This window comes from Excalfactoria chinensis, unplaced genomic scaffold (genome assembly GCF_039878825.1).
Source record: "Excalfactoria chinensis isolate bCotChi1 unplaced genomic scaffold, bCotChi1.hap2 Scaffold_85, whole genome shotgun sequence".
Classification (NCBI taxonomy): domain Eukaryota; kingdom Metazoa; phylum Chordata; class Aves; order Galliformes; family Phasianidae; genus Excalfactoria; species Excalfactoria chinensis.
The window spans coordinates 639,611-660,531 of NW_027315717.1; the positions used below are offsets into that span (position 1 = coordinate 639,611).

The 20,921-nt window shown below is 49.9% G+C and overlaps 1 protein-coding gene across 1 annotated transcript; it reads right to left on the minus strand.

The window, feature by feature from the left end:
- Window positions 1-8,822: 8,822 nt before the first annotated feature.
- LOC140265379 (olfactory receptor 14J1-like) lies at window positions 8,823-9,755 on the minus strand. The gene has a single exon (XM_072361295.1). It carries the CDS (start codon window positions 9,753-9,755, stop codon window positions 8,823-8,825), a length of 933 nt encoding a protein of 310 aa, XP_072217396.1.
- Window positions 9,756-20,921: the final 11,166 nt, after the last annotated feature.

Here is a 20,921-nt window from a genome sequence, read left to right on the forward strand (position 1 = left end):
GGACGCACATCTTTGGGTCTGGACACACATCTATGGGGCTGGATGCACATCTATGGGGCTGGATGTACATATATGGGGCAGAATGCACATCTATGGGGCTGGGTGCACATCTATGGGGCTGGATGCACATCTATGGAGCTGGATGCACATCTATGGGGCTGGATGCAGATCTATGGGGCTGGATGCACATGGGGTCCTTATAGATCCTATGGAGTTCTTGGGGGGACCTGAGTGCTGTTATGGGGGCCATCAGGTCAACCCTTAGAGCCCTATAGGAGCACACAGCCGTCATGTCAACCCTTAGAGCCCTATGGAAATACACAGCCATCAGGTCAACCCATAGAGCCCTATAGAAATACACAGCCATCAGGTCAACCCATAGAGCGCTATGGGAGCACACAGCCATCAGGTCAGCCCTTAGAGCCCTATGGAAATACACAGCCATCAGGTCAACCCATAGAGGCCCAATGTTCTAGAATTAGGGTCCCTTAATTAGGGTCCGTTAATTAGTGTCCATTAATGAGGGTCATGCCAGGTGAGGTAAGAAGGACGCGACAGGGACAGCTCTGTTGTTACTGTCTATTTATTGGGATTTGGGGGGATAGGGGGGAGGGGCTTCTCCCACCTCCTATAGGATAATGTGTGTGGGGGGGCATCTCCCATCTCCTATAGGATTAATTGGGGGGGGGGCTCTATAGACATCCGTATGGCTCTATAGGTATCCATAAGTCTCTATAGGCATCCTTAAGGCTCTATATGTATCCATAAGGCTCTAAAGGTACCCATAGGGCTCTATAGGCATCCTTAAGGCTCTATAGGCGTCCTCAAGGCTCTATAGGTATCCTCAAGGCTCTATAGGTACCCATAGGGCTCTATAGGCATCCTTATGTTTCTATAGGCATCCATAAGGCTCTATAGGCGTCCTCAAGGCTCTATAGGTATTCTCAAGGCTCTCTAAGCATCCATAAGGCTCTATAGGTATCCTCAAGGCTCTATAGGTACCCATAGGGCTCTATAGGCATCCTTATGTTTCTATAGGCATCCATAAGGCTCTATAGGCAGCCTTAAGGCTCTATAGGCATCCATAAGGCTCTATAGGCAGCCTTATGGCATCCATAAGGCTCTATAGGTATCCATATACTTTGAAAGCTGAATGTTTATAAGTCCATGGGGCTAGATGGGTTGCACCCTAGAGTGCTGAGGGAGTTGGTGGATGTGGTCGCAGAACCACTGTCCATCATTTTCCAGCAGTCTTGGCTGACTGGGGATGTCCCAGTGGATTGGGGGCTGACGAATGTGACGCCCGTCTTCAAAAAGGGCCGGAAAGATGATCCTGGCAGCTACAGGCCCATCAGTCTCACCTCGGTGCCTGGGAAGGTTATGGAAAGTGTTGTATTAGACGAAATAGGGGGATATCGGGCTGTCACGCGACAGGCCCTCCCTAATTTCTGGAAGGATCGATGACGTGTACTAGAGAGGCGTACACGAAGAGCATAGTTTATATAAGTGTGTGTTTGCTTTAAGAAATCGCCATTTTGCCGCTCACCCTCTTGGTGTTACTTCGGTAATTGGCCCAGCTGCGGACTTCTAGGGTCTTAAAGTCTACAAATGGTGACCCGCCAACGTGATAAGCTGTGATTTACAACAGTGCAGACTGATAAGGAGACTTAGAAGACCTAGAAGAGACGGGGGCAGCTGTTAGCATAGCGGCAAGGATCCTACCACGGACGGCGTTTCACTTCCCTTTGCCGTGGGTGGTAGAAGCCCGGGACGGAGAGATCGTGGCCAAGATTCTTCGTCGGGGGAGAGAGAGAGAGCGCTCGGAATCCCCAGGAGCTCTCTGGGAAGCGCCCAGGGGCGGCCGGAGACGTGGGCCGGGGCGACATGGAAGCCGTTATCAAGGTAATTCTTCATGCCTGTAAACTTCACTGTGGAAAGCAGACTCCTTCTAAGAAGGAGGTTACAGCAGTCCTCTTGCTGCTGGAGAAAGAAGGACTATTAGTATCCCCCTCTGATTTATACAATCCTGACAACTGGGATAGAATTACGACCGCGTTATCTCAGCGAACGCTAGCCATCCGTAGGGTGTCGGAATTCAAGGTCTGGGGATTTATCTTAGAGGTGTTGAAAGCGGCTCGGGAGGAGAAACTCGCAAACCAGCGCGCTAGGGAGCTATTGGGGTTGGAGGCGGGGGGGAATCTTGTCTCTTCTGCAGGTTCGGAAGGGGCCAAGATGGCGCCGACCCCCTCAATCCCACCCAATGCTTCACCTTCGAGAACAAGCCAGAAGGAAGTTGCGCAAGACCACTCTGACCAGGACGACACCCAGCCCCCACCTCCTTATCCTGCTTGGAGCCCATATCCTTCCTTGAAACTTTTCAGGGACAAGGGGGGAGGGAAGCCCACTGAGGAATGTGGAGTTATTTGCATATCTGATAAGAACGTACAGGGGGCGGATAAGCCGAATGGGGGAGGCGTGGTGCAGCCAATGAAATCTGAGGTGGGCAGTACTTCCCTACTGTCGGGTTCTGCCTGCTGCTGTGTCCACTCCCAAAAAGGGGTGGATCGCACCGCCCAGTACGATAGTGGGCGTGGATGTGGGGGTGGTGATTCGATGTGGGCAGCACAGGAGCCCGCCCAGGGGGGATGTGGCCCCTCAGCACCCACCCATGAGTCGGCCGGAGGAGTTATTGCACAACGTGGGAAATGTGATAGCAGGGAGCGTATCAGTGAGGTGTTGTTTTCTCTTTGTAAAGAATACTGTGGAGAAAGTGCTCCATCTGTGAAGGAGATTGCTGCAGTACTTAGTTATCTTGAGCGGGACAGGGAACTTTCATCACCCTGCGAGATCCTGGACTATCGTAAATGGGATCCGCTCACTGATGTGCTTGCAGAGCATGCAGAGACTACCCAGACGTTTGCAGAGCTTGTTACCTGGGGTCTGATTTTGGGTTCTCTTAAAGCCTCCAGGATGGAGGGGAAGCTTGTTGAAGCGTGTTTGTCGCTTGGGCTTGTACTTGACCGGGACCAGCCGGGAAAAGCAGCTGAGAGATTGGATCAGGGAGAGCAAGTATTACAGCCAGTCACTGCTCCAGTGCTAGCTGCGCCTCCCGGAGAGAGGAAAAAGTTGCAGTCAGCTGCTGCTCTAACGGCGCTGGTTGCACCCCCACAGGGAGATGGCGAATTCCAGTCGACCGCATCCCCTCTCGACCCCTCTCCTTTGTCATTGAGGGGCGGGGAGTGCGGGCGCGCGGTTAATTCAAGTGGTTGGAGAAGTAGGCGTGTTCCAGACCCGGGGGGAGCGCAAACGTGGTGCTATCCCGGGGGGGGGAGTAACCAGGTCCAAAGGGGACCGACAGGGCCCGCAGCTGCAAGTTGTTCGCTCGCTGTGGCTCCTGCTGCCTGCCTGTCATGCAGGGGACCGGGGCTCGATTCGCTGGCGCGGAGCCGCTCCGCCTTCCGGCATCGGGCTGCTGGCTGCTGCCGAGAGTTTCGTTTGCCTCTAGCTTTAAACACAGCGGAAACTTTGACGGTGCATGGCCCTGTGCTCTCTCATGACACTGAAAGCCTCGCATGCGTGATTCTCAAGTGGGTGCAATACACACTCTGGAAAGAAGGGTGGATGACAGAGCTTGGGAGAGTGTTGGCAGCTGAGCAGGATGATTCCTTTCACCCTGTGCATGGTATAGGCATGCAGGGGAGGATTGGAGCAGAGTGCTTGGGATATAAGTTTAGTCCTGAGATAATGCAGCTGGTGGGTCTTGATATTCAACCACATGTAAAGACACTATGGGATGTGCAGAATATGGTAGGAACCCTCCAGTGGGTTCGGAGCGCTTTGGGAATGCCTTCAGGATTGAGGAAACTCTTGTATGGTCAGCTAAAGGGATCCAACGCAAAAGAAGAACCCAAAACTCGGTCTAACGAAAGGGCTGCAGCTTGGCAAAAGATCGTACAGAGCTGCATGGAAGGATCGCTTGTGCAGCATGAGACTCTTAGTCTCAGGGCGATGGTTTGGCAGGATTCCAACAGTAGTTGGCAGGCTGCTGTCTTCACAAACAGAAAGGTCAGCGTGCAGATGCTTGAGGTGATGGCTGTAACAGCTGCAGTGCACCTCTGGCGAATGATACCCTCTAACATTGTTGCAGATTCCATCTTTGCAGTCAAGCAGTTGGCCCGGATGGGCCAGGAAGGTCTCTCAAGTACAGAGGCTGCTGGAACTCTGGAAGAGGCCTTGGTCTTCTGCACAGCTCCTGTTGCACCCTTACGTGTGTGTGATCACTCTGGGGTGCCAAGCCTTTTTGCCACAGGTAATGCAATAGCAGATAAAGTTACCAGCACACCTGTCATTGGCCTTGGATCGCTGCAGATCTGGCAAATGGATGTCACCTGGGAGCCTTGCTTGTCTCCCTGCCAATGATTGGTTATTGCTGTGAGTACCTCCTCTATTGTCATTATGGCCACTCAGCATGTCAGGTCTGGCTCGACTGCAGTCCGATACCATTGGACAATCGCTGTTGCTGTGGTTGGTTTACCCAGTCACGTTAGGACTCACAATGGGTCCTGCTTCATTTCTCGCTTTACTGACTATGGGAAGTGGGATAAGAGTTCTTTCTTTACAGGAGCAGTCAATGGGGAATCTGGTACCTGAGGTTGTTCTGCTCCTGTTGGTCTCAGTGATAAGTATCGCTCGAACAACAAGTGCAGGGACCTTTGGGATTCAGTCTGGAATTGTTGGGTCTCAGCCAACAGTAGATTCACATAATCTGTGGTTACAACTTCACTTATCTCTTAAGGTGTGATCTTCTTATCCTATAGGTTGAGATTCTAGTTACCTAGTCGCTACATATCAAGTACGCGTTAATGCAACGATGGTGCATGTTGCCGTGTGCTGATGAGCTGATGGACGCTATCGAGGATATGGACAGAAAGACTTTGACGGATGTTCACCATACAGAGAAGATACATCAGGCGTAAGAAGAATGAAGAGGGATGGAAAACATCGCGGACAAGAATTGCTTCTCGAAAGGTTCCTGACAACAAGAGGACTATTCAATCACTTGCTCCACACAGTTGTGGTGGTGTTTTCATAACATGGTTGTGCCTTATGCTACTAATTATATTATAGAGAGTTTGTTAAGGTTTAGTTAAGGGTTCATATAGAGTACTATATAATATTAGTTATGGTAAGAGTGTATTTTAAGGTTATGCATAGTATGTTAAGGTATAGCAAATAAGACGGATAATTCAATAGAGTTTCTTTAGGTATTTCCATTAGAGTATAGAATACCATCGAATGCAGGATAAGCTTTAAGCATTGGTTAGGTTTATAGTGTTGCGTATTGTAACGGGTTAAGTTTTCTTAGCATGGGGAGGGGGAGATGTTGTATTAGGCGAAATACGGGGATATCGGGCTGTCACGTGACAGGCCCTCCCTAGTTTCTGGAAGGATCGATGACGTGTACAAGAGAGGCGTACACGAAGAGCATAGTTTATATCAGTGTGTGTTTGCTTTAAGAAATCGCCATTTTACCGCTCACCCTCTTGGTGTTACTTCGGTAATTGGCCCAGCTGCGGACTTCTAGGGTCTTAAAGTCTTCAAACCACGGTTTATTTGTAATACACAATGCTGACAACGTCTTTTAGTTGGAATCTTAGTATCTCTCGTACCCTGATCGACCAGTTCCAAACTTTAAGAGTATTCCCAGTCAGCTTAACCTTCAATTATTAGATACAAGGTGCCAAACACTTGTAGCAGATGATGATAATGGTCATACAACCTATAACTCTTGTGATTACAGCTAGGAGATCCCAGGTTACATTTGAGAGCATAGCCACTATATCCCATACCCGTAGGAGAGACCAGCCTAGGTCTGACCTACAGCCAACCACCTGGGGGAGAGCACTTGCTCTTTTTTCAATACATATGACTTAAAGCTCCCCTTCATAGGAACTCCCCCAAGGACTCTTCCTACCCCAGCAGCAACCTAACCCGTGAGTTCACCTCCCAAGGGGCAGCACGGATGGCTATACTCTGTGTAGGATGTCTCCTCACAATTTATAGGCTCCCCTTACCATACACATACATCATCCACCTATGGATGGTTCTTGTCTGTCCCCTCAGTGATCATGTGTAAATGCCAGACCTGGAAAGCTCTGCTCCTGGCCCTTAATAAAAAAAGACACACAGACAAGGACAGGGACTCTCTGACTCCCCCTTTGCAGGGCTGTCATTCAGCTGAGGCAATCAGTGCAGGTGTCTGATCTCCAGATGTAAAACCCTGGGGTTGAAAGGAGATTCACTTCCCAAAGACCAATGGGAGATGGGATTCCTCTTGACTCAAAGCAGACGAGCACAAGGAGTTGCCTGCATGCGTGAGCCCCAGGTCTGAATCCTTAGTGTTTCTTAAGATGGAAGTTACTTGCTCAAAAACAGACACTTGATGAGCACAAGGTGCCTGTGGTGCTCATGGATGTGTGCAGCAGTGCCTGCAAGCTGTGGTAGACAACATCTGAGAGAGCTGCCTCCTTCCTGAGCATCAGCTGGAGGCCAGACGGGGCATGGGAGTATTCGTGGCATCCTGAATGAAATCAGATCTGGTCGGCATTTAAACAGCTCTTCTTCCAACCTCAGGATCAGTGTGTCCCTGTGAGCAAGAAATCAGGAAATGGTGACAGGAGACCTGCGTGGATGAGCAAGGAGCTCACACAGAAACTCAAAAGGAAAAAGAAGGTCAACAAAATGTGGAAAAAGGGTCTGACCACTTGGGAAGAGTACAGAAATTCTGTCTGGACATGCATGGATGTAACGAAGAAGGCAAATGATCACCTGGGATTAAATCTGGCAAAAGTGATAAAGGATAAAAAAAAAATGATTTTCTGACTATATTGATTGTAAAAGGAAGGCTAGGTAGACTGTAGGTCCCCTACTAAGTGAGGAGGGTGTTCTGGTAATGGGGGATGCTATAAAGTGGAAACAATGAAAGCCTTCCTTGCTTCTGTCTGCAGCAAAAAGGCTCTCTGTCAGGAATCCCAGACCCTGGAGCTTATTGAGAGAGTCAGGGGAATGGAAGACTTCCCATTAGTCAGGGAAGAGCTTGTCCAAGAGCGCCTAGGCCACACCGATGTTCATAAATCCATGGGACCCAATGGGGTGTATCCACAAGTGCTGAGGGAGCTGGCAGAGGTGATTGCTGAACCACTCTCTATCATCTTTGAGAGGTCATGGAGAATGGGGCAGGTGCCTGAAGACTGGAGGATAGCCAATGTCTCTCCGGTCTTCAAAAAGGGCAAGAAGGAAAAATCTAAGTAATTACAGGCTAGGCAGATGGGAGGGGAGGCATGGGGAGCTGGGGAGCATGGGGAAGCAATGCAGGTTGATTATATCATGATCTTGCAATGGTAAGTGTTATGTGCTTACCATGGTGGAGACAACCACTGGGTGGCTTGAAACATACGCAGTACCCCATGCTACTGCCAGAAACACCATACTGGGTCTTGAAAACAAGTCCTGTGGCAACATGGCACCCCAGACAGGATTGAGTCTGATAAAGGGACACCTTTCAAAAATTACCTTAGAAATACTTGGGCCAAGATCATGGCATTGAGTGGATTTATCATATCCCCTACCATGCACCAGCTCTGGTAAAATTGAATGACACAATGGGGTATTGATAACTATGTTGAAAGCAATGGGAGGTGGAACATTTACGCACTGGGAGAAGCATTGTGCAGAAGCCACTTGGTTGGTCAATACTAGAGGATCTGTCAATCGTGATGGTCCTACCCAATCCAGCCCCCTACACACTATAGAAGGAGATAAGATCTCTGTTGTACATGTAAAGAACATGTTGGGAAAAGCTATTTGGGTCCTTCCAGCCTCTGGAATTGGCAAACCTCTCTGTGGAATGTTTTTTGCCCAGGAACCTGGGTGCACTTGGTGGGTGATGCAGGAAGATGGGGATGCTCAATGTGTACCACAAGGGAATTTGATGTTGGGAGAGTGCAGTTATTAATTCCGTCTATATATATATGTATACAGACCTGTGTGTGTAATGCATGTTAATTATTGTTTATTTCTATATAGATATGTTTTCTAAGCATGATGTAATGATGTAGAATAAGGGGCGGAATGTCATAGTTTTGTAGTTTTTCCGATTGGTATTCCACATATTATGGTTAGTAAAACTCCTTAGGTCATTGCCGCTCTTCTGTTGGTTTCCTTGAGCCTAGCTCCCATCTGCCCACCCTGTTCCCTTTTAATTTGTTGGGGCCCAGGGGGGCCACAAGCCTACTGCCCCCTCTGTCATGGACATAGATTGATCTAGATAACTACAAGACATTGCCAGCAAGGAGACCAGCCCTGGCACAGCCATTCATTTTACCGATTACTGACTGCTGTCCCAGAGTGCTGCTGTAGAGAAAACAGGGCTTTAGTGATACACGCAAGACCTTTCAGGCCTGCACAAATGCGAGGACTTGAGAGCATTGTGGCAGTGTAAATAGAGCAAGATTGAAAAGAGCATGTTGTGCTCCTGTGCCTATGGCTGTACCTGCACACAACCCAGGCAAGGAAGGAAGAGAGAAGAGATAAGAAAAAGTCTATTTTGAAAGCTTTTTAGGTACCTTTTAACCAACTAGGGAATCTGGTTTCATGTTTACATGAGCCCTTGGAGTGAGAAAATGGAAAACGGATTGGAAAGAAATAGTGAAATAAATTGCAGGGTATTTTTGCAGATTAGTGTATCACAAATAATCAAAAATAGAAACTAGTCTAAAAAATAAAGAACCACCACAGGGAATTATGTGAGGAAGATGTGCACTTTATTGATTGTGAAGTGTGTATTGCAACAACATGCTGAGAGCATGCTTGATCTCCCTGTTCCTCATGCCGTAGATAATAGGGTTTAGAGTTGGAGGAAACACAGAGTACAGAATTGCCATCATCAGATCCACAGATGGGGAGGAAATGGAGAAGGGCTTCAGGTAGGCAAAAATGCCAGTGCTGACAAATAGGGAGACCACGGCCAGGTGAGGGAGGCACGTGGAGAAGGCTTTGTGCCGTCCCTGCACAGAGGGCATCCTCAGCACAGCCATGAAGATCTGCACATAGGACACAACTATGAAAACAAAGCACCCAAAGACCAAACTGGCACTAAAAATGAGAAGCACAACTTCCCTGAGGTAGGAGGCTGAGCAGGAGAGCTTGAGGATCTGGGGGATTTCACAGAAAAACTGGTTGACAACATTGCCTTGGCAGAGAGGCAGTGAAAACGTACTGGCAGTGTGCAGCAGGGAATAGAGAAGCCCAGCGCCCCAGGCAGCTGCTGCCATGGTGGCACAAGCTCTGCTGTCCATCAAGGTCCCGTAGTGCAGGGGCTTGCAGATGGCAACGTAGCGGTCATAGGACATGATGGTGAGAAGGGAAAGCTCTGCTGACATGAACAAGACAAAGCAAAACACCTGTGCAGCACATCCTGTGTAGGAGATGGCCCTGGTGTCCCAGAGGGCGTTGGCCATGGCTTTGGGGAGAGTGGTGGAGATGCAGCCCAGGTCGAGGAGGGCCAGGTTGAGCAGGAAGAAGTACATGGGGGTGTGCAGGCGGCGGTCGCAGGCTACGGCTGTGCTGATGAGGCCGTTGCCCAGGAGGGCAGCCAGGTAGATGCCCAGCAAGAGCCAGAAGTGCAGGAGCTGCAGCTGCCGCGTGTCTGCCAACGGCAGCAGGAGGAACTGGCTGATGGAGCTGCTGTTGGGCATCTGCTGTTCCTGGGCTTGGAGTCCTGTTCAGAGTGCAGAAGATAATGACAAGTGCAGACCATTCTCAGAGACACTCCTGCTGCACTGTGAAATGTTTTCACTCTCTTATGGCAATGTTCATTTAGAACCATTGCATGCATTTAATTTAATGAAGTTCAGCATTGCTTAAGCAGAAGAAGTGTGTGGAGATGTAAACATCCTTTGATTTTCTAATATTATCCCATCTCCCTGGATATTTCCATATGTTTCATGTCTGATGTCTTTACCCCAATTGCTCTTAGAGCCCCCAGCCTCTGTGACTTCCAGTTTCTGTTTGAAAAAGCTGCCTGTTGGCAGGTTAGGTGAATTATTCATGTCTACAGAAAATGATGATAATTTCAACTGGTTCCACCCTGCGAGAAAGGAGAGACTGAAAGCACATCACGTGTTTCACAATACAACTGTTTGATGGAAGAAAAATACTCAGAGCTGTGACAGCCCCTTTTAGATTTCTGCCTCCAATCCTTTCTCCCTCCTATCAGAACGGGAAATGGAAAATCACTGCCTTGGCTCTGCTCTTGAAAAGTACCCTCACAAACATCCTGCTGTGCAGTGGAGCTGTGATCCCTCTGCCCCAGGCAGCAGCTGTGGCAGCACAAACCCTGCCGAGGGGCTCCTTCCCCCCACACGTCTCCCCGCAGCACCTGAGTGCTGAGCCTGGCAGGCGGCAGAGTCCCATAGCCGGGACACAGCCCCTGGGGCACAGCAGGGACCCTGCACTGCAGGGCAGCCCTGGGCACCCGCCTGCAGCCCTGGCTGCACAGCCTGCAGCTGTGATGCGACACACAGCCCTCAGGACTGTGCTCTGACACTGCAGCATGGAAGCCCTCAGCTGGAGCGGAAGGCTTTTTCCACTGTAAAGAAACATACAGTGCCTGCAGCCAGATCTGCTATGGGATATCCCACATTTAGATAACCCTCTATCAAAAGCAGCTGCATTACGTACTGCAAGAGACTTACCGTGTCGTGTTTGTGAGCAATGCTCCTGCAGTGAGCTCACAGCCTGCTCACACCGTACACATCCTGTAAGTTCTCTCCAGTTTCTCTCCTCTCTGTCTGGCTGTGCTGTGCACAAGAGCTGCTCCTGGGCACAACTGTTTCTCTACAGCACTGCCCACTTGTATGAGCTCCCTGTGTCCCAGGAGCCTGGCCCAGCTCAGCAGCAAAGAATGACATTTTTATCCTTCCCACTCATCTCCCTTGAGATGACCCTGGGTCCCCACGGCCATCAGCTCCTGAAAGACAACAGCATCATAAATGTTCTTGAAACAAGTCCCGTCTTGTTCAGCATCTTTATCAATGACTTTGACAAAGGGGTAGTGGCCACCCTTAGATATTTGCTGGTCATAAAAAGTTGGGAGGATTGGGAGGATTTGCAGACATACTTGAAAGCTGTGCTGCTATTCAGTGAGACCTGGACAGGCTGGAGAGCTGAGCAGCAAGAAAACAAATGAGTTTTAACAAAAGCAAATGTGGAGTCTTTCGCCTAGGGAGGAATAATTGCATGCACCAGGATAGGTTGGGGGATGAGCTTCTGGAGAGGAGCTCTGCAGAGAGGGACCTGGGTGTCCTGATGGACAACAGGTTGGCCATGAGCCAGCAGTGTGCCCTCATGGCCAGAAAGGCCAATGGCATTCTGGAGTTCATGAAAAGGAGCATGGCCAGCAAGTCGCGGGAATTGATCCTCCCTCTTTACTCTGCCCTAGTAAGAACTCATCTGGAGTACTGTGTCCAGTTCTGGGCTCACCAGTACAAGAAAGACAGGGATCTCTTGGAAGAAGTTCAACTGAGGGCCACAAAGATGGTGAAGGGGCGGGAGCATCTCCCCTATGAAGAAAGGCTAAGTGAGATGGGTCTGTTTAGCCTTGAAAAAAGAAGATTAAAAGGGACCTGATCCTGGTCTGTAATATCTGAGTTGTTATATGGATGTCATGGGGGACAGTATCAAATGCCGTGCTGAAATCAAGGCTGACAACATCCACCGCTCTTGCCCCATCAACCCAGCCAGTGAAAATGTCATATAAGGCTACCTGGTTGGCTGAGCATGACCTACCTTTGGTGGACACATACTGACGACTCCTGATAACCTCCTTTTCTTCCAACTGTCTGAAGATGGCATCCAGCACAAGCTGTTCCATCACATTTCCAGGGACAGAGCTGAGGCTGCCTAGCCTGTAATTGCCTGGATCTTCCTTCTTGCCCTTTTTGAAGACCAGAGTGACATTGTCTGTCGTCCAGTCTTCAGGCACCTCCCCTATTCTCCAAGACCTCTCAAAGATGATCGTGAGTGGTGCAGAAATCACTGCTGCTAGCTCCCTCAGCATCCATGGATACATCCCATAATGTCCCATGGCTTTATGAACATTGGGGGGCGTTGCCAAGGCAACAGCGGGAGATTTAAACGGGTGCAAACCCGTCAGAGACCCTTTTGATCGCCGTGGTTCGCTGCTTTGGAGCTGCCCCTGGCAGAGCTGAGGCTGTTTATCGCGGGGTGTCCAGGGGATTCGCTCGGCTCTTCCCTCATCCAGGGACTTTCCGAGGTAGGAGCAGCCCGGCAGCTCAAGAGAGAGCGGCCCACGTGGAGGGGGCGTTCCCAGGCTACACGTGGAGGGGGCGTTGCCAAGGCAACGGCTCTCCACCTTCGCTTCTTCTGCCCACACGGAAGAAAAGGAACAACCTAGTCTCTGTGAAGTCTCTGCCCGCCAGAGACGGCTAGGAGGAGGCACGGCTCGTGCACCTCTTGACTTCCTGTTTCAGCTGTGGTAAGTATTCTGCTTCGACATGGGTGCTCCCCGGCGAAAGGCTGCTGCCAGGAATACTGAGGAGGCCCAGACAAATACTGAGGAGGCCCAGACAAGGGTCCCAATCTCTCAGAAATGGGAGGCAGCAACCAAGAAGACTGCAGAGACCCAGACTGAGGTCCTGCACATGCCTCATAGGAAGGTTGCTGCCACAATGTCTGCGGAAACACAGACTGAGCCCCCAACCCAAGATGCTGGAGTGCAGGTCTCTGGCTGTACTGAGTGCCAGAGCCTGGCCCTTGCAGTGCTGGGTGAGGGAGGCAGTGATTGTGTTCACTGCGACCAGGTGAACTACTTGCTCAGCCTCGTAGTTGACCTGAAGGAGGAAGTGGAGAGGCTGAGAACTATAAAAGAGTGTGAGAGGGAGATCGACTGGTGGTGTCAGTCCCTCTCAGCTTCAAGTTCTCAACACACAGCCGAAGCTCCTAATGGAGCATGTCAGTCCCTGCCACCTCATACACAGGTGGTAAAGGGGAACCAGCCAGCTGGCAGCACTGCAGCGAGCCCCCTGTCCTCTCTTCCCCCCAGCAGTAATTTGAGAAGGGAGGAGAAGTGGAAACGGGTACCTGCTCGGCGGAAGGGGCATTCCCCATCCCGACCATCCTCGGCTCCCCAGGTGCCTCTGCAAAACCGGTTTGAGGCCCTGGAAATTGAGGGGGGGACTAGTGAGAGTGGGGAGGCAGGTGCACCCCTGAAGTTGCCTCAGGTGAAGCGGTCACCCCGAAGCCTCAAGACTGCTTCTACACGTAAGGACAGAAGGGTGATTGTTGTAGGTGACTCCCTTCTGCAAGGAACAGAAGGTCCTATATGCCGGCCCGACCCTACCCGAAGAGAAGTGTGCTGCCTTCCTGGGGCACGGGTCAGGGACATTTCAAAGAAAATTTCTAGGTTGATTCAGCCTTCAGATTACTATCCACTTTTAATAATTCAGGCTGGCAGTGAGGAAGTTGGCAAGGAAAGCCTGAGGTCCATCAAGAAAGACTTCAGGGGATTGGGACGAATACTTGAAGGAGCCGGGGTGCAGGTGATCTTTTCTTCTACACCCGTGGTGTCAGGAAAAGGTACAGGGAGGATCCAAAAAACCCAGCTCTTAAATAGATGGCTTAAGAGCTGGTGCAGACACAAGAATTTTGGTTTTTTTGACCATGGGGCAATCTACACTGCACCTGGCATGATGGCTGCTGATGCACGCAGCCTGTCCCTGAGGGGTAAGAGGGTATTAGCTGAAGAATTAGCGGGACTCATTGACAGGTCTTTAAACTAGGAACGAAGAGGGAAGGGGGCAAAATAAGGGCTACTGGGGTTGAACGGTTCATTCGAGGGATTGTACCGAACTCCGCGGGCAATGATTGCAAAGTGCAACAGGAGGGAGTAGGGCAGGGGGATGCTGGGGATGCTGCTGTTCTAGCAGATCCTGGATCGCTTATGAAGGTGGTGAGACGGACAGCCCGGCTGAAGTGCCTTTATACTAATGCACGGAGCCTGAGTAACAAGCAGGAGGAACTGGAAACTGTGATGCACTCTGAAAGTTATGACATTGTTGCTATCACAGAAACATGGTGGGATGACTCCCACAACTGGGATACTGCCATCGATGGCTATAGACTCTTTAGGAGAGACAGGCGAGGTAGGAAGGGTGGGGGAGTCGCTCTCTATGTCAGAGATTGGATAAACTGTGAGGAGCTCCCCATGAAAAACAGTCAAGAACAGGTAGAGAGCCTGTGGGTTAGGATTAGAGAAGGGACTAATAAAGGTCAGCTGGTATTAGGGGTATACTACAGGCCACCTGATCAAGGGGAGGCTGCTGATGAGGCTTTCTTGCTCCAGATGCGTGAGGCGTCTGACTCACGGGCTCTTGTCCTGGTGGGGGACTTCAACCATCCGGACATTTGTTGGAAAAACCACACGGCGAGCTGCAAGAGCTCCAGAAGGCTCTTGGAATCCATTGATGATAGCTTTCTGGTTCAGGTATTGGACAGACCGACGAGAGGTCAAGCGTTGCTGGACCTGCTGCTCACCAACGCTGAGGAGATCATCAGAGTCTCCAGCGATCATGCCCTGGTTGAGTTTGTGATCTCAAGTGATGTGGGCCTGGCAAAGAGCAGGATCAGGACACTGAACTTTAGAAGAGCAGATTTCAAGCTACTCAATGGAATGCTGGCCAAGATCCCCTGGCGCGCTGCCCTCAAAGACAAGGATGTTGAGGAGAGCTGGCTGCTCTTCAAGGATGCCCTCCTGGCAGCACAAGAGATCTCCATTCCCCTGATTAAGAAAGTGGGCAGGAGAGGTGGAAAACCAGCATGGCTCAGCAAGGACCTGCTGAGAGAACTGAGGGTGAAGAAAGGGGTGTACAAGCTCTGGAAACAAGGCTGTGTCACCCGGGAAGAATACAGGGATGCCGTCCGGATTTGCAGACGTGGGATCAGGAAAGCCAAGGCGCAGGCAGAACTGAACATGGCGAGGGACGTGAAAACCAATAAGAAAACCTTCTACAGGTACATTGGCCAGAAGAGACAAGCCAAAACGGACGTACCTACTTTGGTAAATTTAAAAGGAGAACTGGCTTCAACAGATGAAGAGAAAGCTGAGGTGCTGAATGAGTTCTTCACCTCAGTCTTTACTGGTGGCCAGGATTCTGGTCTTTTTCACATCCCTAAGTCTTGCACCCCCATGCCTCTATGTGGGGACCAAGGAGGTAAATCCCTCCCCACTGTAAGGGTAGAGCAAGTCCGAGATTGCCTCCTTAGACTGAATGAGTATAAGTCTATGGGGCCAGATGGCGTGCATCCCAGGTTCCTAAAGGAGCTGGCTGAGGTGGTTGCTGAGCCGCTCTCCATCATATTTGAGAAGTCGTGGCTGTCAGGTGAGGTCCCGGATGATTGGAGGAAGGGTCACGTCACTCCCATTTACAAGAAGGGGAGCAGGGAGGACCCGGGTAACTACAGGCCGGTGAGTCTCACCTCCGTGCCTGGGAAGATTATGGAACAGATCATCCTGGACAACATGCTTGATCACATAAAGAACGAGCACGTGATCCTAGACAGCCAGCATGGCTTCACCAGGGGAAGGTCATGCTTAACTAATCTTGTGGCCTTCTATGATGGAGTGACGGCGTTGGTGGACGAAGGGAAGGCGACCGATGTCATTTACCTGGACCTGAGCAAGGCCTTTGACATGGTCCCCCATCACATCCTCATCTCCAAATTGGAGGGAAGTGGATTTGATGGGTGGACAACTCGATGGATAAGCAATTGGTTGAAAGGCCGCAGACAGAGGGTGGTAGTCAATGGCTCTATGTCCAGGTGGAGGCCGGTAACGAGCGGTGTCCCTCAAGGGTCTGTCTTGGGACCGGTGCTCTTTAACATCTTTATTAATGACATCGATGAGGGAATGGAGTGCACCCTCAGCAAGTTTGCTGATGACACCAAGCTGAGTGGTGCAGTCGATACGGTGGAGGGAACGGATGCCATTCAGAGGGACCTTGACAGGCTGGAAAGCTGGGCTCGGGTGAACCTAATGAGGTTCAACACGGCAAAGTGCAAGGTTTTGCACTTGGGCTGGAAGAACCCCAGGCACCTGTACAGGCTGGGAGGAGTTGTCCTTGAAAGCAGCTCGGCAGAGAAAGACCTGGGGATCCTGATGGACGAGAGACTTAACATGAGCCAGCAGTGCGCTCTGGCAGCTCGGAAGGCAAATGGGATCCTGGGCTCCATCAGGAGAGGGGTGGTCAGCAGGGATAGGGAGGTGATTGTCCCTCTCTACTCGGCTCTTGTGAGGCCCCATCTGGAGTACTGTGTCCAGGTATGGAGCCCTCAGTACAAGAAAGACATGGATATTTTTGAAAGGGTTCAGAGGAGGATCACAAAGATGATCAGGGGGCTGGAGCACCTCCCCTTTGAAGACAGGTTGAGGGAGCTGGGCTTGTTCAGCCCGGAGAAAAGAAGGTTGCGGTGTGACCTCATTGCAGCCTTTCAGTACGAGAAGGGAACCAATAACAGGAGGGGAGTAAACTCTTTGAAAGGGCTGACAATAGCAGGACTAGGGGAAATGGATCCAAGTTGAAAGAGGGAAGATTTAGGTTGGATGTTGGGGGGATGTTCTTTACTAGGAGAGGGGTGAGGTCCTTTCACTGGGTGCCCAGGGAGGTTGTGGATGCCCCGTCCTTGGAGGTGTTCAAGACCAGGTTGGACGGGGCTCTGGGCAACCTGATCTAGTAAAGGCGTATGTTTGGTGGCCCTGCTAGGCAGGGGGGTTGGATCTTCATGATCCTTGAGGTCCCTTCCAACCCGGGTGATTCTGTGATTCTGTGATCTGTGATTCTGTGATCGGTGTGGCCTAGGTGCTCATGGACCAGCTCTTCCCTGACTAACGGCACTTCTTCCATTCCCTAGACCCTCATACTAATCACCAGGGTCTGGCATTCCTGAGGGAGAGCTTTTTCACAAAAGACAGAAGCAAAGAAGGCCTACAGCTTCTCAGCACACTCCGTTACCATAACACCCCCCTCACTTAGTAGGGGACCCACAGTCTCCTTAATTTTTACTCTTAACATAGTCTAAAAAGCCTTTTTTATTATCCAATTTAATAAGTGTCAACCCATTTATGTAATATGATCTACTGCCTGTGAGAAAGTGTGTGAGGTAGGTGAGCCAGTCAGTGCAGGTTCTGTGGCGAGATGTTTATAACTGAACAATACAGACTGTTAATGGAAAGATAGATGGTATTAAGGGTGTTGATGGGAAGAACTGTATTGTTTGACAAACTGTTCTGAAGGTATAAGAAAGTATAATTGTTGATGGCATATGGAAGTGTACTTGAGGGTATGTGGAAGTATAAATGAGGGTTTAAATAGTGGAAGAGTTTACAGAGGAAAAAAGGGTTAAAGAGGAAGTGAGTTTATCTGCACTGACATGAGAGCAACCCCCTGCACCGCTACTCTGTGAGCAGAGCAGAGCAAAGAAGAGACAGCGTCCCCATGTATCAGGTAGTGTTATTCTACTTCCACATGGATGAGCTCAAAAGAGAAGAGGCGGAAATTCCTCTCTGCTCCATCTGTGGCATACTCCAGAGTTCAAGGCATTGCAAAGCTATGGCACGTCTACGTTCTTGCACTGATGACACCTTAGTGTGCTCAGGGCTATCATTTCAATTGCATCTAAATAAATCTAGGGTCATGCCAGTTGACAGGAAGCTGGCAAATGTTGTCTCATTGTAAGGAAGAGCAAGAAAGGTGACATGGGCAATTATGGACCTGTCAGTCTCACTCCAGTGCCTGGTAAAATGATGGAGACAATGATGGTGGGAGTTATGGAAAATCAGCTGAAGGACAACTCTGTCATTGGTCACAGCCAACACAGCTTCCAGAGGGGAAGGTCCTGTTTAACTATCGGACTTTTTATGACAAGGTTAGCAAATTGGTTGATCAAGGGAAGCCAGTTGATGTTATCCTTGAGGATTTCAGTAGAGCATTTGATACCCCTCTGGACAGAATGTCCTTTATACGGCTAGACACAAATATAACATGGTGGGTGAACAGTTAGTCAATAGGTCAGGCCCAAAGGACTATAGTCACTGGGTTCCATCAGGCTGGTAGATGGTCACTATCAGGGTTCCCCAGGACTCCATTTTAGGGCCACTTCTCTTTCATGTTTTTGCAGATGACTTGCATGCAGGACTAGAAGATGTTCTGAGCAAGTTTGCTGATGAGACCAGATGAGGAGGTGCTGTTGACTCCAATGAGTGGGGAGAGATGTGGACAAGTCAGAGAAGTGGGTACCAGTTGGTCCTAAGCACCAAGTGCATAAAGTATAACTAGAACAAGTGCCTGATTGTGCACCTGGGTAGGGGCAATCCTGGACATACACACTGACTGGATATGGGACACTAGAGAGTGGTCTGACTGAAAAGGATTGGGGGTCCTGGTCAACATCAAATTGAACACGAGTCAGCAGTGTGCCCAGGCACCCAGGAAGCTCAGCGGTCAATTGGAGTGCATCAAGCAAGGCATTGCCAGCTGGGTGAGGGAAAGGATTGTCCCTGTCTGCTCTGCACTGCTGCTGCCTCACCTGGAGCACTGGGTGCACTTCTGGGCACTGAAGAGCATAAAAGACATCAAATTATGGGAGAGTGTGCATTGGATGTCACCAGAACTGAGAGATGTGAAGTTCAGAGTTACATTGGGATTGACTGCTTGTTCAGACTGGGCCCTTCTCACATCCCACATCCTGTGATGAGACACAGGGCACACATGGGACATGGACTTCTCAGCATCCTTGCACCCCATGCAGAGCCTGGGATCTTCTGTCCCCATGTCTTTCTTTTAACATCATGCAGACCTCCATCCACTGCCCCAGGAAGGATCCTTAGTCAGCATGAGGTTCTCCCTGCCAAGGGCCTGGGAATCAGGGCTTGGCCTGTCTGCTTCATAAGAAAAAGCAGGGGTTTCTCAGCATCAGAGCCACCATGCCAGTGCCTTTGCCTGCCTGTAGTCATGGCTTCCAATTATCTGCTCTAACAAGTCCCTGGGGAAGCTTGCTTGTTAGTGTCCCTCAGTGGGCCCATTAATACTCCAAGAAAGTTCATTGCTACTTCTGCCTTTGTCTTGTTGAGCACTCTGTGCAAACTTCTCTCTGCACTGGCGATTGACGGACTTATCATCAAGTATCGCCTGGGGCCCATTATCACCTGAAGAGCCTCCTGAGCCTTGTGCCTTCCTGTCATCATCTTAAGGTATTCAGAACCTGTACAGCAAAATAGAGAGCAATATGGAGAGAGCTTAAAGTGGCCGAAGCCAGCAGTCGTTTATTGTTTATTTATTTATATTTGAGTTTAAACAAATCATTAAAGCAGCACTGTGCAACTGGTATCAATCCTGAATGTTCCCAATGAGTTCTGTTGTGTTACTGTGTGGGAAAATGTCCTCCTCAACCTCCCCACCCTATTTCTACTCACATTGGCCCCATGGGACTTGCATCACTTTTTTTCACATCAATCTTCTCCTCTGCATTCACCCGCTCAGTGTTAAAATTCATATGCACCAGCTCCAACTAGCTTTCCACAGAGAACCAGAAACACATGGTCCATGAAAGAATTCCTTTTGTTTTTGGCAAACAAACAGCAGGAAAAGTGTTGCAATTGAATGAACACTAAAACACAGTGGTCAACTGCATGCCATGTCCATTCCGCTTCTGTTGAGGTTTGTCTTTCACTGGGAAAATTTGTACAAGAAATGAGTTAGACACAGTCATGATGCTGTCGACTTTCAGGAGCTGTTGGCCATCAGGACCCAGGGATATCTCAGGGGAGAGGAGTGGGAAGGATGAAAATGTCATCCTATTCTGCTGGGCTGGGCTTCTGGGACTCAGGGAGATCATAAAAGTGGGCAGTGCTGCAGAGAGACAGCTGTGCCCAGGAGCAGATCTTGTGCACAGCACAGCCTGCAGGTGACAGAAAGAGAGGAGAGAAAGGGGAGAGAGCTTGCAGGATGTGATCGGTCAGAGCGGGATGTGAGCTCAGTGCAGGAGCATTGCTCACAGATCACAACATGGTAAGTCTCACTGCAGACCGTGAGCAGCTTTTCATAGAGGGTTAACTAAAAGCGGGACTAAATGTGGATAGTTCTGAAGCAGAACTGGCTTCAGACACTGCATGTTTCTTTTCAGGGGAAAAAGACTTCTGTTTTAGCTGAGGGTTTCCATTCTGCAGTATGAAAGCACAGCCCTGAGGGCTGCGTGTCCCAGCACGGCTGCAGTCTGTGCAGACGGGGCTGCAGGCGGGTGCCAAGGGCTGTCCAGCAGAGCAGGGTCCTTGCTGTTCAGGGGGAGATGTGTGAGTTGAAGGAGTCCCCAGGCAGGGCTTCTGCTGCCACAGCTGCTGCCTGTGGCAGGGAGATCACAGCTCCACTGCACAACTGAATGTTTGTAAGGGTGCTTTGCAAGAGGAGAGCCAAGGCAGGGATTTTCTATTTCCTGGTCTGAGGGAAGGAAAGAGGATTGGAGGGAGAAATCTAAAAGGGGCTTTCAAACATAAACACAGCTCTGAGGCTCCCACATCCTTCTACAGTCAAATGCTTGTTTCGTGAACTGTCACATAAATATCTAGGAGGCTGATATATGATTAGGAAAAGAGAAGGAATTAAGAGCTCCATAATCTTCCGCTCCTTAAGTGATGGTGAAGATCATGAAAATAAATTCAAGTTCTGGAATTAAATGAATATTTTCCATTTTTCTGTCATTCATAGTGTAGCGAGAGGAGTGTCTCTGAGAATGGTGTGGACTTGTCTTCGTCTTCTGCACTCTGAACAGGACTCCAAGCCCAGGAACAGCAG

Coding starts and splice junctions, on each gene's coding strand:
- LOC140265379 (XM_072361295.1), bottom strand. CDS start 9,755: ATGCCCAACAGCAGCTCCATCAGCCAGTTCCTCCTGCTGCCGTTGGCA.